This window comes from Thalassophryne amazonica, chromosome 11, assembly GCF_902500255.1.
Source record: "Thalassophryne amazonica chromosome 11, fThaAma1.1, whole genome shotgun sequence".
Lineage (NCBI taxonomy): Eukaryota > Metazoa > Chordata > Actinopteri > Batrachoidiformes > Batrachoididae > Thalassophryne > Thalassophryne amazonica.
The window spans coordinates 50,739,227-50,756,688 of record NC_047113.1 but is presented as its reverse complement, the minus strand read 5'-3'; the positions used below and the strand labels follow the sequence as shown (position 1 = coordinate 50,756,688).

The following is a 17,462-nucleotide window of genomic DNA, read 5'->3' as shown; positions in this document are numbered from 1 at the left end:
TGTGGGACAGAAGAGCTCTGGCTGCTTGTGTAAAAAGGTGACCAAAGATTTTTAGTGGAGACATGGGAAATTAAGAAGAGAGGATGTCTTCTAGTTAAACTATCTGTTGCCAGCTGTCAGCAGAAACAGTCAGATCAGTGTTAACGTTGCCCCTGCTATGAAATTACTGTGCATGTACATGACTAACACTTTTTTCTGCAAGGCTCATCATGAATTATTGTGTTTTTCAGCATCACAAAGGGAAGCGTAAATAATAAATGGGGGAAAAAATTGCACCTTGGATAGATTTCTTGCTGTACTGTACTCTTAACTGTTGTTTTTAAGTCAAATCACACACTGCAGTTCACAGAAAAGTGTTTTAAATTCTAACATGTACTGACATTGCTATGACATTTTCTCTTCTTTCATTCCTTTTTTTTAGTTCAGTCATTCTCACTTCTGCCACAATCTTGACTCATTTTCATCACTTTTTTCTCGCTAAACAAACACATATTTGAGTAGTGTTAGCTAAGCCTCAGGGAAAATAAATCAGGAAATAAGGGTACAAAATGACAAAGAAAACTGGCAGAACATGTGAGGTTTGCAACCTGATAGTGTTTTGAGGTCAAAAGTTCCAGGTTAAGGCAAGTGTGGTGGACAGATTGGTTGTGAACTTAATGTTTCACTGCTTGATCTTGTTATTTTTGTCGCTTTTTAATATAATTGTTACGCATTCCTAAATACAGGACAAAAAAAAATGTATCTCATGAGACACAGATGACTTTACTTTATGATGCAGTACAACATGATGCACTAAGCCTTAATCAACAAGAATTATTTATTTGTTTATTGGCCTTACTCAACATAAACGGCCTGTAACATTGTATTTTGTGTATTTATTTGCCTATAAATAAATAATACTAGTAACCTCAGTAGTCAAGTTGGTATATCCCAAAGGTTTGAACTTCAAAACAGTTCAGAAGCTTTACTTATATATAATATATTAATATCTGAGTATTTCCCAGTGAATTTTGGTGTTCCTCTGGGATATGTTCTGGTTGCTACACTGTTTAATGCTTGCATGGACTGGGAGTTTGGTAGGGTTGTGGAAAGCAACAACTTAGGTGGCTTTGTTGGCGACTAAATGTTTAGGTGCCTTGACACTTTGACCCCGCACTGGCATGCATTCTGGCATGCCAGTGAGTAAACTTGTAAACTGTGCATGAGCTGTGTGCTGTGTGTGCCAGTGCACACAGAAAATTTTGAAATGTTAAATGGACTGTATTTATATAGTGCTTTTCCATCTGCATCAGATGCTCAAAGAGCTTTACACATCAATGCCTCACATTTACCCCAATGTCAGGCTGCTGACATGCAAGGCACCCACTACACACCAGGAGCAACTAGGGGATTAAGGACCGTGCCCAAGGGCCCTTAGTGATTTTCCGATCAGGCTGGGATTTGAACCGAAGATCCTCTGGTCTGAAGCCCAATGCTTAACCACTAGTCCATCACCTCCCCAGTAACACTCATGTCCCCCGGTCTTCAAGATCGAGAGACACCTGGGAACAGCAAATGGAGTGATGAGATTGCTGGACAGAGGTGTTTGGTGATGCCAATATCTTTGCAGGAAAATTAAAGTCCAAGTCTGGTGCTTCCTGTCTTACTGTGAGATTTACGTATTAGCCAGTGTCCTAAGGTGACAATTAGATGTCTTTGGGACTAGGTCTCTTTGGAGGATCCTTGGGTACTGCTGGAATGACTTTGTTTCAAATAAATAGTTACATAGAGAGAGTCAGATGAGGAGTATCATACATTGTGAAAGAGCATCAGCTTTGACATTTTGGCCACATGACATATTTCTCTGTGCATGAACCAGCATGTACATGCCTCAGTGTTGGGGAAATCCATTAAGTGGTGTGATGATAACTTGTAAGAGTGTTGAATTTGTCAAGTCACACACGTATCTGGGAGTGGTTTTTGATGACCATCTGAAGTGGGACTTGAATATAGATGCTTTTGTCAGGTGTGGTCTGCAGAGAACTCAACTCCTTCACAGACTGAATTTGTTTTCAGTAAGTCCAGTCATTCTTTGTTGTGTTTATCAGTCTTTTGCCCATTTGAGCTAGTGGTTTTCCAGCTTGACATTAAAAAACAAAAACAGTTCAAACTGTATTGTTTGATTTGTTTATTTTTTACGGAAGGTAAAATAAAACCGATATGCCCACTCGTTGCAATAAAAAAAAATAATAATGCAGTATTTACAGTAGAAAGATATGAATATGGTAGAAGTGATATAAATATGATAATGTATACAATATGTATATTAACAGGTCACATATCCCACAGCATATAGTGGATATATGCAGGAATACTGGAGTGTTGGGGTGTGTAGTGCAAAAATGAAGGATAGCTTTAGTCCAGGTTGGTGACTGTAGGCCTGACAGAGCCATATGAGTCAAAGAGAGCAGTCATCTGATATGGGCAGATGAAATGTTGAGTCTGATGACTCAAGGCAGGAGTGATTCCTCATAACATTCCTTTGAACAACAGGGTTGAAAGAGTTTTTAATAAAGCTGTTCCTAAGTTTGTCGAGTGTTTTATGGAAAGAGTGAGGGACATGATCCATACTATAATTGCCAGAGGTTTTGCTAAAACTTTGACCCTCACCACCTCCTCCAAGGAGACAAGCTTAGCGCTGAAAACAGGCTCTACTTTTCTGATGAGTGTGGTCAGTCAGTTGGCATCTTTTGCTTTGATGCCAGCACCTCAGCACACCACAACAAAGTGAAGATGGTGCTCACACCAACAGACTGGAGTAGTCTATTGCATACATTGAAGGTCCTGAGCCTCCTCGAGAAGTAAAGCCAGCTCAGACTCTTCTTTTAGACAGCCTCTATGCTAGTGGACCACTTCAGCTTTTTGTCCACTTGAACGCATATGTACTTATAGGATGTCACAATTTCCACATCTGTCCCACCAATTCAGACTGGAGAGAGCCGGGACCGACTCCCTCTAAAATCCACCACCATCTCTTTTGTCTTTGCTACGTTCGGCTGTAGGTGATTCTCCTCACGTCATTCACAAAGCAGTCGACCACATCCCTGTACCCCTCCTCCCGTCCACTCTCCACACACCCAACTATGGCTGTGTCATCAGAAAATGTCTGCTGATGACATGACTCAGTGTCATACTGAAAGTCTGCAGTGTAGGTGGTGAAGAGGAAGGGAGAGAGCACAGTTCCCAGGGTGTGTGTGAATGTTGCTTATCAGGCCCTCAAACACACAGCTCTGTCATCTCACCAGCTTCTACTTGACCAAAAGATAGTCAAGTTGACCCCAGTGGCTGGAGAAGGTCAAGGAAACAAAAACATACAGCAACATGCAACTCCAGCCATGCTCACAAACTGACCTATTATTATTATTATTATTATTATTAATGTATAGTCACATAAAATACAAAAGATTTTTTATACTTTTTTTTTCAAATAGAATATTAGAGTTTGAAAGCTGCGTTTATCAGTTCCACAGAACAGAGATGTGAGACAATATGAAGCTATTCTCTCTCTTCATCTGATCATATTCTTTGCAGCAATGCTCTAATACCGCAAAAACTACATACACTATCCAGGTGTTGGTTTTAATAATAATTAAAACTTATTTTCTTGTTGTTGCTAAAAGTCTCTACAGTCTGACATCACTTTACCCACTGACATTAGATCTTAGCTCCAGATGTAATGGTTTAGCAGTGGACCCCAATGCAGAGAACAACAGTGGAAAGAAGTGAAAACAAAAAAATGTACAGTTGAAGGAGCTGGTAACAGGCTTAATCAGTGACAGGCAGAGATCAGGCACACTGGTGATCAGACCAGCACGTAACAGTCTTTCTATGGGAGGCAGCAGTGGGTTATCCAACAACATAATAATAATAACATGAAGAGAATAATGTCAGAAATGAGAATAACACAGAGATCAAACCTAAACAGCAGTAGCATTTTATGTGTAACATATAAGCATATGAGGAGTCGCTCCCTCTGTTTCTGCTTGCAGGCGCCTCACCATACCCCGGCCTCCAAATTGATGAGGAGTTTTGCTGCAGGCTGAAGGAGGGGATGAGGATGAGAGCCCCAGAATACTCTTCCCCTGAAATGTAAGGATTCCTGTCAACTACACTAAAATGTTCCTGCACACTTCTCACCTCATTTTACTTTAATTACATTTTATTAAAAACAAAGTTATGGTGGCAACATCAGTTTAGGGTGTATGTGTGCTTTAAATTTGCATTTGCAGAATTGATATCTTTGTTTTTTGTTTTTTTTATGTTTGCACTTTGTGGATTAAAACATAACTGAATTCAAGCCTGTTTACCACCAAGAAGAATCAGTTTATTTGAAAACTCTAACGAGGGAACTCTTGTAAGTAGCTCAGTGTGTTGATGATTGTTACCCACAGGAACCTCACAGAGGCCAAGAAAATAAAGGCAGCAAGTTCAGTCTCTCATGTCACAGTGCAAGTGTGAGGAGGTATTATTACCTTTTCCTTCTTTTTGCGGTTCTCTCAAAAGGTCAGGAGCACCTGATAAGAATCCTGAGTAATCTGGCTCTGAATGGTGAAATGGAAACATTAGCTGCTTGAACAGCTCAGGGGTGGCAAGCTTTAGGTGCCGATCTCTTTTGTTATTGACACACAGCTGTAACTTTGCACCACATTTAAAGGCTGCGTCAGGGAGAGACTAAATGTGAGGAGGAGAGCCACTGTGCTGTGAAATACAGTAAATATCTGTGGGTGAACTCAGGCTCTTCTTTTTCAGCATCAGAGCTGTCAGTCAGTGATGCAAAAATGGAGACAGAGGTTGTTTTTGTAATAAGAATACTGTGATCTTCTGTCCACCACCTGCGTTTTGAGCCAATTGCGACAACTGGGATTCACTCTAACATCTGTTCTGTTCTGTACGCACGAACCTCACCTCTGGTTTTCATTTAAATGTCTTTTGGAGTCAAACCTCCCCAAAGCTTATTAGTTATGAAATTTTGCGGCTCCGCTTTGTCATTAGTTGCGGTATAGCGCAGAAAGAGCCACAAATTTACAGCCTTGTGTGCCAGCCGAGGCTAACTGAATGAATTTATCAGCTTTGCTCTGGAGACAGTGATTAGAAATGATATGCGAAACGAATTCCAGACTTGCTTTCATTAAGAGCAGAAAATCTGTACATGCAGACCTGCGGGAGCCAAAGCTGTGGTGACCCGTGTTTCTTTCCATCTTAGTTCAAAGGATCCTGTTGATGAGGACAAAAGGCCTGATTATATATTTGTCATGCTTACGATGTTGATGTTGAAGTTGCATTCAAGATAAAACGTGCTGATTGAGGATGTGTTGTAATGCACTTAAGAGTCAATGGGGTACATTCCACTAATTCCCTTGAGACAGCTGCTGTTGATCACATGCATGGCCAAACCTTGGTTTTGACGCTCTGACCCTGACCACAAGCTCCAAATACGACTATATGAATAATGATAAGTGCAGGAAACTTCAGCTGGTGTTGAGCAAGTAATTTGCCGCGCTGCAGCTCAGACTCATCAGGAACGTGTTTGCTTGCCACTTAAGATGATGCATGACAGAGGAATGCATGAGACGCCGCTCAGAGCCGGAGTGCAATATATAGGTTGATACCACAGTTGCCCAACTGGACAAAGTAATACACTTCCAGAAAAGCCGCACTCCCTCTGGAGTTAAAATATGCCAGGCTGTTTATTCTCATTACAGTACTGAAAGGAAATGTGGTTTAAATTGTGCAGCCCATTCAATGAGTCTACATCCCCCCTCACCAGAATAATGGCCGTGATAACACTCCTGACATCCTGCCGCAGTTGCGAGAGCTACCACCTGGCCGTGTGTAGTGTGCATTCATAAAGATGGGAATCACAGCCGCTTGGCTTCTTTCAGCTTGATAACACTGAGAGGAGCTGAGGTGTAGGTGCCTCTTGACAAACAGCCAGCGGAGGAAGGGATGGCGGCACGCCAGCTGCAACGGACATCTGCTTTTTTAAGACCATTTCATCTCTGAAATTGAAATTGGCTGAATATGATGCCAGTGGGGAATAATAATGGTTTTATTTACATAAAACTATAGATTTCTGTATGGAAAAGAGTGGTTGCTGCAGACGAAACAGGAGAAGGGTCCATCGCTGAGACGTCCCAATCGGTAACGTTCGGGGAACATAATGTAAACAGCAGCCACGGCGCTCTGTCTCTGAGTTCCTCTGTGAAATGGGACCAGGCACAGTGATGGAAACTCAAATAAAGCATTTGAATCTTCCACATGTGCGGAGATGCTGACAGCTTGCCAGGGAGCTGAGAGAAATGGTGAGCGCTCCAGGTCTTCACACCAAGACCAGGAGGGGATCAGATAGAGCCGCCGAGGGTTTTAGTTAACTGCAAATAGAGGACAAGGTGAAGAATGTTGTTTCTAATTTACAGGAGGATCATATCTGTCCATTTATTCTGCTGTCGGAAGACAGAGATCTAATTTATTGTCAAAATACAACGTGCTAACATCTTGAAGACTGTTTGGGCGTCATTATTTTTGCATTTTATGCATTACAGTACAAACTTCAAGCATTTTATGACATACAAAACATATGGCATCATCATTACTGTATTCCTGCTATTGTAGAACCCCTGAACTGAGTAAATCAAAGAGGACAACATCAAAAGTGGAAAAATAATGTAGTTTGTCTGGCTGTGCATCCACGGACATTATGCTTTGTCTCAGGAACTGCTGGTCTTGCAGTCTCTACTTGAGATTCAAATTATTTGCAAGATGCAAATTTCAATTTCAAGCCTCCAATGGAACAATTTTTTCAAAGATGAAGTATTACCATGGTAAAAAGGTAATTTGCAGCGTCACTTATTTTTTGATTTTCAAGTATATAAGTAGGAATATCTTTAGAAATAAATGTGAAGGACCCACTTTTATGTCATCAGAATTTTTAATAAAATGACCAAGGTTAGTGGAAAAAACCATACACAAACATAAAATGTACCCTGGACACAATGATTGTCCTTCTTCACTAATATTTGGTTGGAGAACCTTTATCAGAACTAAGAATAAAAAGAGTAAGAAAGAACTTTATTAATCCTAAAGGAAATTGAATTGACAGTCTCTGAACATTTCTGTCACTACATTCATCTGAACACCAGGAGCAACTTCAGCATTAAGGACCTTATATAAGGGGCCATAGAGTTTACTGTCTGACGGGGAATTGAACTGAAGATCAGAATCCCACCACTCTAATCTCTAACCATCACTTCGCCATTTAGGTTGTTCTGCTGAAAGATTAATTAACAGAATGTAAAGAATCAAGGTTGAATGCATGTTGCTCAGTTTATTGTGACATAACACAGAAGTGTTTTTTTTATTTTTTTGTATGTGAAGATGAATTTGATTGCACAATCCAGTTCAAAAATCTTCACGGGAGGCATCTTGCGATGTTGCAGGCTGTGTGCTGTTGGAAAAATCTGCAGTTTCAGTGTTGTCTTTTTTTGCAGATATCAGACCATGCTGGCCTGCTGGCAGGGGGAGCCACAGCAGAGGCCAAGCTTCACTGAGCTGGTAGAAAAGCTGGGAGACCTGCTTCAGGTCAGCGTTCAACAGGTATGATATGATAAAGTAGTATCATCTGCATAGTAAATTTTGCTGAGTAAAATATACTCTGCCAGGATAACATTTGGTCCCAGTCTAAATAGAGTAAAATACACTGTATTATAGAGTGAAATCAGCTCAACCGTCTTGCCAAATCAAGTGTGTCTACTCCAATAAGAGTTGATTTTACACTGTGACAGAGTTGATTTAGCACTGTGATAGAGTATATTTAACTCTATTTGGACTGGGACCAAATGTTATCCCAGCAGGGAAAATTTTACTCTGCAAAATTTACTGAGGACACAATGGAGGGTAATGATAATTAAATGTTATTCTAAGAGCTTGTGGTTTAATTTAATGCTCCGTTTTGTTTGACACATAAAAAGGGTTTGATTTTTCAATTAAGTGTAAGTATGTCATAGTAGATTCTAAATTTGTATCAGTAAAAGTGGGAATAGGCAAAAAAAAGAGCAACTAATATGTGGTGGAAATTTAAAATACTGGTAAAGTAAGTCCCTTTGGCTGCTCTCTTGTTTTTACTTGGGGTCGCCACAGCGGATCCAAGGTGGATCTGCATGTTGATTTGGCACAAGAATGACTAAAATACTGGTAAAATACTGGTAACCAAATTTTAAAGAAATGTGTTCTTACAAATAACCCACGTTTCCGCATTCTTGGTGACTACTAGCCACGTTATGTTTTTAATACTTTTGTCTTTGACTCCTCATGCTGAGTCACACACAGTATAATCATTCAGGAAGCAGCGTAACTGAGCAGTGCCGAGTTGGGTCCAGCCCATGGGGGTGCTTAGAGTAACTGTGAGGGGAAGTTGCACTTAACACAGATACTTGGTTCTCTTTGAAATGGCCACTGCATCCTTGTAAGAGGAACCATGCTTCAAAGCACAGGGAAAAAGTGACTTTGTCACTGTGATGCAGCATTACATTGTCTGCTGTGGAGCTAATAAATGTCACAAACCGTTGGAAGTTTGTAGGTTTTGTCAGGATGTAAGAAGCTTTGAGACATATTTTCTATTAAAGGAGACAAACACACACAGTCTCATTTGATTGTACTACATTTGGGGGCACACGAAAAGCCAAAAATATTTTATGATTTTCAAGAGGGATGTTTAGAAAATTGAAATATACATTTAAAAAAAAAAGATGTATACCAGCCAGTGAGGGCTAATATAGTTATTTTTATTGTTCATTTTATCTTGATCTCATATTTACTATTAATTTATGAATTTAGGCGTCATAACACAAAATAACTGTCCCTGGACAGATGTGTTTGATGACACCAGTGATTTTACTGGAGAACAAAAGTCCAAGTCTTTCATGTCCCGGTTCTTCCTGTTTTACTGTATAGGTGTGAGACTTGGACGCTAACCAGTGACCTACGGTGACAACTACATATTTTTGGTATTAGGTCCCTTTGGAGGGTCCTTTTGTACCACTGGAATGACTTTACATCAGATGAATGGTTACTATATATATATACACTCAACAAAAATATAAACGCAACACTTTTGGTTTTGCTCCCATTTTGTATGAGATGAACTCAAAGATCTAAAACTTTTTCCACATACACAATATCACCATTTCCCTCAAATATTGTTCACAAACCAGTCTAAATCTGTGATAGTGAGCACTTCTCCTTTGCTGAGATAATCCATCCCACCTCACAGGTGTGCCATATCAAGATGCTGATTAGACACCATGATTAGTGCACAGGTGTGCCTTAGACTGCCCACAATAAAAGGCCACTCTGAAAGGTGCAGTTTTATCACACAGCACGATGCCACAGATGTCGCAAGATTTGAGGGAGCGTGCAATTGGCATGCTGACAGCAGGAATGTCAACCAGAGCTGTTGCTCGTGTATTGAATGTTCATTTCTCTACCATAAGCCGTCTCCAAAGGTGTTTCAGAGAATTTGGCAGTACATCCAACCAGCCTCACAACCGCAGACCACGTGTAACCACACCAGCCCAGGACCTCCACATCCAGCATGTTCACCTCCAAGATCATCTGAGACCAGCCACTCGGACAGCTGCTGGAACAATCGGTTTGCATAACCAAAGAATTTCTGCACAAACTGTCAGAAACCGTCTCAGGGAAGCTCATCTGCATGCTCGTCGTCCTCATCGGGGTCTCGACCTGACTCCAGTTCGTCGTCGTAACCGATTTGAGTGGGCAAATGCTCACATTCGCTGCCGTTTGGCACGTTGGAGAGGTGTTCTCTTCACAGATGATGCGAAGGAGATGTGTTGCACTGCATGAGGCAAATGGTGGTCACACCAGATACTGACTGGTATCCCCCCCAATAAAACAAAACTGCACCTTTCAGAGTGGCCTTTTATTGTGGGCAGTCTAAGGCACACCTGTGCACTAATCATGGTGTCTAATCAGCATCTTGATATGGCACACCTGTGAGGTGGGATGGATTATCTCAGCAAAGGAGAAATGCTCAATATCACAGATTTAGACTGGTTTGTGAACAATATTTGAGGGAAATGGTGATATTGTGTATGTGGAAAAAGTTTTAGATCTTTGAGTTCATCTCATACAAAATGGGAGCAAAACCAAAAGTGTTGCATTTATATTTTTGTTGAGTATATATATATATATATGTGTGTGTGTGTGGGGGGGGGGGGGTATTCTCATAATTTGGAAGTTTTCCTCGCAAATTTATTACTTTATAAAACCAGAGAATATCAAAGTTTTTTCCTCATACTTAACAGGGTTTTCTAGTAAATTTATGATTTTATAATCTAAGATAATATGAGTTTTTTCACATAATTTGTGATTTTTTTTTTATGATTATTTTCTCAGATAATAGTGTTTTTTCTCATAATTTGAGTTTTTCGCACCCTAATTTACGAGGTTTTCTTTCTCTTTTTTTCTTGGGGGCCCTGACGGCCTTGTACACCATTGTAAGTCTGTACATCTGATTTTGACTGACCCTGTTTCACTGTTATCGAAACACAATGCAGTTGTGTAGCAGGTACACAACTGCAGGTACACAGCCTGCTGTCTCCTGATAATCTGCCTAAAGCTGCACTGCTAAATGCTTCAATCTCTGATTGCTTTAGGAGGGAAAGCACTATATACCCATCAACACAGCCCTGCTGGCCAACATAGGGGACCCGCCCACCTCGGTGCCATCAGAGGACACACCCACACGGCGCATCTCACACCGCAACTCAGGGAACACCTGGTGAGAACACTTTTTTCTGTTCTTCTGTGTGATGAGTTGATTTTTTTTTTTTCTTTAATCCTCTTCAAACTTTACAGTCCAAAGTCTGTTTATTTGTAGAAAATCCCAAAGTCTTTTCTGACATTGCAGTGAACAGTACTGAGAAATATTTGTGCTTCTGCAGCAGTGAGACTAAACTCTGCCAGGACACAGTTTCAGGCTGAGCTGTGGACAGTGAGACATCTGATTAACATGATTAAAAAATAAACGGCAGCTTGACCGTCAGAGAGTTTTTAAGATGGTGTCTCCTGTGACAGGAAGGCCTCAAAAAAAAAGAAAAAAAAAGAAAAAAAAAAAAGAAAAAAGAGCCTGCTTCTAGAGTTATGACTGCTTAAAACAATATTTTTCCACTTCTCAGATTTTCTCTTATTCGCCAAATGTTTTTTGAGGCTGTGTTGAAAACTGGTAATTACAGTGAACCTCTAAGATCAACTAAACTGTCTCTCGCTGTTGAAATGCAAAGTGGATTAGTTTTATTTCCAAAGTAAAATGTCACATGTTGATATAATTAAGATCTCATGGTTCTGTTTCTGTACTTTGATTTTGAGCTTGTGTAAAATCAAAACATTTTTTAAATATAACATATTTTTGGGGCGATTTGGAGCTTTATTAAGGAAATATTGTCTTTCCAGGAACATAAAGATTCGTCCTGCAAGTGTGAAAACCTTTGATGACGTTACGATGGAGAATGGGATGAATGAGAGTCACGAGGTGAGCTCATGATTATTCATCAACAAACACAAACATGCAGTCTGTTGTTTAATTTATTTAAATGAACAAATTGTTGTTGCTGTCAGAGATGTACCGTGTGGCTTGTGTGGCTTTTTCGTTGGATAACAGCCTGCAGTCATTTGTTTTAGTCTTCAACAAATCTCAGACATGACTCCTGAGCAGTGATGCTGGTAACGCGTTACTTAGTAACGTGTTACTCTAATCTGACCACTTCTTTTAGTAACGAGTAATCTAACGCGTTAATCTTTCCAAGTCAGTAATCAGATTAAAGTTACTTCTCCATGTCACTGTGCGTTACTATTATTTTTCATTGTGGGTCGATAGCAGCATTAAACTTGGTCTGTGGGCAGGAGGTCGGGGTTCGACTGAACTGCCCACTTTAAGCGAGCTGTGAGATTTTCATCCACGGTTTTTTGCAGCTGCTCGACTCGTCCTCACCTCTTAAAGGGCGGTGATCAGCACACCTGCACTGAGCTTTACGAAGACATTTTTATACTTTTTCCTCCTTTATTTAGAATTCTGAGCTGAGCCGCTCCGTATCGTCTCGTTAAAAACAGCTGATCCTTGGAGACGCGTCAACAACTAACACTATTTTCCACTCAAATGCACCTAAACTCTCTTTCTGAGGACCACATGATGTGAAAACGCAATAAAACTTTCTTACCTGTAAATCTGGTCATGTTTTCTGCATAAATAAATGTTATCCATTCTTTGTGCTCAAACGCCAAAGCAGGGGCGAATCCAGATGGGATGGGGGCATGGGGGAGGGATGTGCCCCCCCCCCCAACAGCCCTAGATTAAAGGTCCAGTTTTGAAGCCGTTTTTTACTACAACTACTAATATTGCTTAAAATAATAATAATTTCGACAAGTAAAATGTTTAGAGAGAATTTAAATGTTAGAAAAATGTTAGAATTTAATAGTTACATTTATAAACAATGTAGGTTTGAAATTGCAAGTTTTACTGTTACAGTGCTGTCAACAGTTAAATATGAGGTCAAGAAAGAGGTCTTTATTTTACTTTTTATAAAACAAGTATTTATTTTCACTGAAGTCAAGAAAGGGTGACTATAAAGTGAGTTTTGGCAAAACAGGTATCATTGTCATGTTGACGTGGGTTGTTGTCGGCAGCTGGGGAAAGTAACTAAAAAAGTAACTAGTAATCTAACTTAGTTACTTTTACAATTGAGTAATCAGTAAAGTAACTAAGTTACTTTTTCAAGGAGTAATCAGTAATCAGTAATTGGATTACTTTTTCAAAGTAACTGTGGCAACACTGCTCCTGAGGAATCCCGGCCCTTTTTTTTCTTTTTTGGTAAATCTCTCAAGCTCCTCCAGATTTGATGGTCTTCTGGCATGGACTTTGGTCTTTAGTTCACCCCACAGATTTTCAGTGGGATTCAAGTCAGGACTTTGTGCAGGCCAGTCAGTAACGTTCACTTTGGTCTTCTGGAGGAAGTTGTTCACCAGGAGCAATGCATGTTTTGGGTTACGGTCATGTTGGAAGACAAAGCGATGAACCAAACCCAGTTTTGCTGTTGACTGCTTGAGGTTTTATTTCAAAACCTATCCTCCACATATCCTCCTTTCTTCATGATTCCTTCCACCTTGAGGAGATTCCCAGTTCCAGACACACTGAAGCATCCCCACAGCATAATGTTCCTGTTGCTGTGTGTTGGGTTTGCACCCTGTTTTTAAAGAAATGAGAGGCACAAACACTGAAAAGAAACCAGTCAGAGAGAGACAAATATATATATTTTGCTCTGCGCAGAGGAGGAGAACAATGAAGCAGCTTGTAAGTGCTCAGCTACAAAGCTCTCCTAAAATCTCCTCCTCTGGCCCAGCCTTTTATTTAGTTCAACATGAGAAAAAATAAACAAGGACAGTCGGGAGAGGTTACACATGAGTCATGTCTGCAAGAGGGTGATAGCAAAGCGAGGTAACAGCTGAAACCTTCCATTCCTGCAACATGAGCCTTGTGGCTCATCAAAGCAGGATAAGGCAAAATGAAAAATAGTTTGCTCAATCATGAAGAATGCAGACAACAAGTCTTTCTTTCTAAAACCTCCTCTTCTCACAAAGAGGAAAAATAATAAGCATAAACTATAAGAAAATAAATAATAATAATATAAGCATAAACTAAAGAAAATAAATGATAATAAGAGCATGAACTATATAAAATCCTTGACACTGTGTTTCACTGAGGGAGCGGTGTTCTTTGGGTTATATGTCTCTCCCTTCTTTCTCCAAACATAAGCAATGTCTCTACGGCCACAGAGCTCTAGTTTCATCTTATCTGACCAAAGGACACACTTCCAGTATGCATAATCCTTCTCCAGGTTGTCCTTAGCGTACTTCAGTCTGGCTTGTAGGTGTCGCTTCTGCAGAAGTGTAGTTTTTCTTGGTCTGCAACTTCCCAGTCCATTCCTATCCTGTCGAGTGATTGTCTTCTTTGAGAACACAAAAACTCTTTAACTGAACAAAGTAGACACTTGATACTTACAACTGTACCAACGTGGAAGTAGATGAGCTGATTAGACTTCAGGGTTGCTTGGGGCATATATCTGCATATTAATGAAAATGAAACATTTTTTCTTGCACATGTGATACAAGGTAGACACTTGATACTGGCACCATAGGTACCACCTGGTCAGTAAATTATTTGAATACCAGCCACAGCTCTAGAATACTTTGTGATAACTTTTCATATTGTGTGTGTATACTACGGTCTCACAAATATGGTGGAGTCTGCACGTATGCTAATCAGGCAGTTAATTAATATTAATCAACAGCAACCATGATTCAAAAAAGCTTGTTATAAGACTTTATATTCAGAATTTGTCCATGTTGTGTGTTGACACAGATATAACTTGCTTAGTTAACTATAGTGCTGATGTGCACACATCACTTTTTTTTAAAACAAAATTCCAGGGTGTGGAGAACCTGGTGGGATATAAAAGATGACTTTTGGAGGTTTTTCCGTGGTCTTACTTACAACCTGTTGCTCTCTTTAATTATTAACAGGGTGGTCAGTCAGACAGCGGGATGGGATTGTCTTCTGAAGGCATGAAGACCCTGAAGTGTTTGGAATCACTGGCAGGCCGACCGCTCAGCATCATGGCTCTGGCGTACGTACACTTCATGACACCTCAGTCGACAATAAATGAGGCTGAAAATGCTTGAAAAGTTCCCCACTGTGCTGGAATGTAGACACTATAACTGTCTCTCTCTCTCTCTCACACACACACACACACTCACGCACGTGCGCATCACTCCTTTCACCTTAAGGCAAGTCGATAGTTTTCCCCTTTTGTCTGAATGAACCATGCATGAGGAAAACAGTCACAAAGGAAGAGTTGGAGGGGAAAAAAAGCTCCAAGGTGACAAACAAAAGGGCCGAGCACAAAAGGAATAACTTGAGTTTGGGGTTTTTCTTTAAGAGCACACACTAAAACCTTTGTTTTCACCAAATGTCTAGCTGTCCCAAATGAGGTAGCTCCCGGCTAATGTATGACTCATGGCTGTGCATACAAAAAAAATGCGGTACTTTCTGTTTTAATCTCCGTCCAAATTGCAAATCAGACATCTTTTGAATAGTTCTGAGAACTTCAAGATGGTGGGGTTTTTTTTTTATGTAGTTATATAAAAATTGCTATGTGAAGGCAACAAATTTCTCATTTTAAATGATTATTTGGTGGAAAGGACCAATTTGAGTCAGATTCCTTTAGATTTGAGGAGGAATTTACAGTCTGCACCACAGAGTTTCTGTGGTGCAGACTGTCTGCACCACAGACTAAAACAGTTAAATGTGGTCTATTAAACATTAGGTCTCTCTCTTCTGTTGGTAAAGTCCCTGTTGGTAAATGATATAATAATTGATCAACATATTGATTTATTCTGCCTTACAGAAACCTGGTTACAGCAGGATGAATATGTTAGTTTAAATGAGTCAACACCCCCGAGTCACACTAACTGTCAGAATGCTCGTAGCACGGGCCGGGGCGGAGGATTAGCAGCAATCTTCCATTCCAGCTTATTAATTAATCAAAAACCCTGACAGAGCTTTAATTCATTTGAAAGCTTGTCTCTTAGTCTTGTCCATCCAAATTGGAAGTCCCAAAAACCAGTTTTATTTGTTATTATCTATCGTCCACCTGGTCGTTACTGTGAGTTTCTCTGTGAATTTTCAGACCTTTTGTCTGACTTAGTGCTTAGCTCAGATAAGATAATTATAGTGGCCGATTTTAACATCCACACAGATGCTGAGAAGGACAGCCTCAACACTGCATTTAATCTATTATTAGACTCAATTGGCTTTGCTCAAAATGTAATTGAGTCCACCCACCACTTTAATCATATCTTAGATCTTGTTCTGACTTATGGTATGGAAATAGAAGACTTAACAGTATTCCCTGAAAACTCCCTTCTGTCTGATCATTTCTTAATAACATTTACATTTACTCTGATGGACTACCCAGCAGTGGGGAATAAGTTTCATTACACTAGAAGTCTTTCAGAAAGCGCTGTAACTAGGTTTAAGGATATGATTCCTTCTTTATGTTCTCTAATGCCATATACCAACACAGTGCAGAGTAGCTACCTAAACTCTGTAAGTGAGATAGAGTATCTTGTCAGTAGTTTTACATCCTCATTGAAGACAACTTTGGATGCTGTAGCTCCTCTGAAAAAGAGAGCTTTAAATCAGAAGTGTCTGACTTCGTGGTATAACTCACAAACTCGTAGCTTAAAGCAGATAACCCGTAAGTTGGAGAGGAAATGGCGTCTCACTAATTTAGAAGATCTTCACTTAGCCTGGAAAAAGAGTCTGTTGCTCTATAAAAAAGCTCTCCGTAAAGCTAGGACATCTTTCTACTCATCACTAATTGAAGAAAATAAGAACAACCCCAGGTTTCTTTTCAGCACTGTAGCCAGGCTGACAAAGAGTCAGAGCTCTATTGAGCTGAGTATTCCATTAACTTTAATTAGTAATGACTTCATGACTTTCTTTGCTAACAAAATTTTAACTATTAGAGAAATAATTACTCAGAACCATCCCAAAGACGTATCGTTATCTTTAGCTGCTTTCAGTGATGCCGGTATTTGGTTAGACTCTTTCTCTCCGATTGTTCTGTCTGAGTTATTTTCATTAGTTACTTCATCCAAACCATCAACATGTTTATTAGACCCCATTCCTACCAGGCTGCTCAAGGAAGCCCTACCATTATTTAATGCTTCGATCTTAAATATGATCAATCTATCTTTGTTAGTTGGCTATGTACCACAGGCTTTTAAGGTGGCAGTAATTAAACCATTACTTAAAAAGCCATCACTTGACCCAGCTATCTTAGCTAATTATAGGCCAATCTCCAACCTTCCTTTTCTCTCAAAAATTCTTGAAAGGGTAGTTGTAAAACAGCTAACTGATCATCTGCAGAGGAATGGTCTATTTGAAGAGTTTCAGTCAGGTTTTAGAATTCATCATAGTACAGAAACAGCATTAGTGAAGGTTACAAATGATCTTCTTATGGCCTCGGACAGTGGACTCATCTCTGTGCTTGTTCTGTTAGACCTCAGTGCTGCTTTTGATACTGTTGACCATAAAATTTTATTACAGAGATTAGAGCATGCCATAGGTATTAAAGGCACTGCGCTGCGGTGGTTTGAATCATATTTGTCTAATAGATTACAATTTGTTCATGTAAATGGGGAATCGTCTTCACAGACTAAAGTTAATTATGGAGTTCCACAAGGTTCTGTGCTAGGACCAATTTTATTCACTTTATACATGCTTCCCTTAGGCAGTATTATTAGACGGCATTGCTTAAATTTTCATTGTTACACAGATGATACCCAGC

General features: G+C 39.9%; 1 protein-coding gene across 1 annotated transcript in view; it reads left to right on the top strand.

Moving 5' to 3' along the window:
* Positions 1-17,462, top strand: part of kdrl (kinase insert domain receptor like) — a 105,587-nt gene that overhangs the window by 76,634 nt on the left and 11,491 nt on the right. The window contains 5 exon segments of the mRNA XM_034181621.1: positions 4,029-4,128; positions 7,527-7,632; positions 10,713-10,837; positions 11,509-11,587; positions 14,632-14,735. Of these exon segments, the coding sequence (XP_034037512.1) occupies positions 4,029-4,128; positions 7,527-7,632; positions 10,713-10,837; positions 11,509-11,587; positions 14,632-14,735 (514 nt within the window).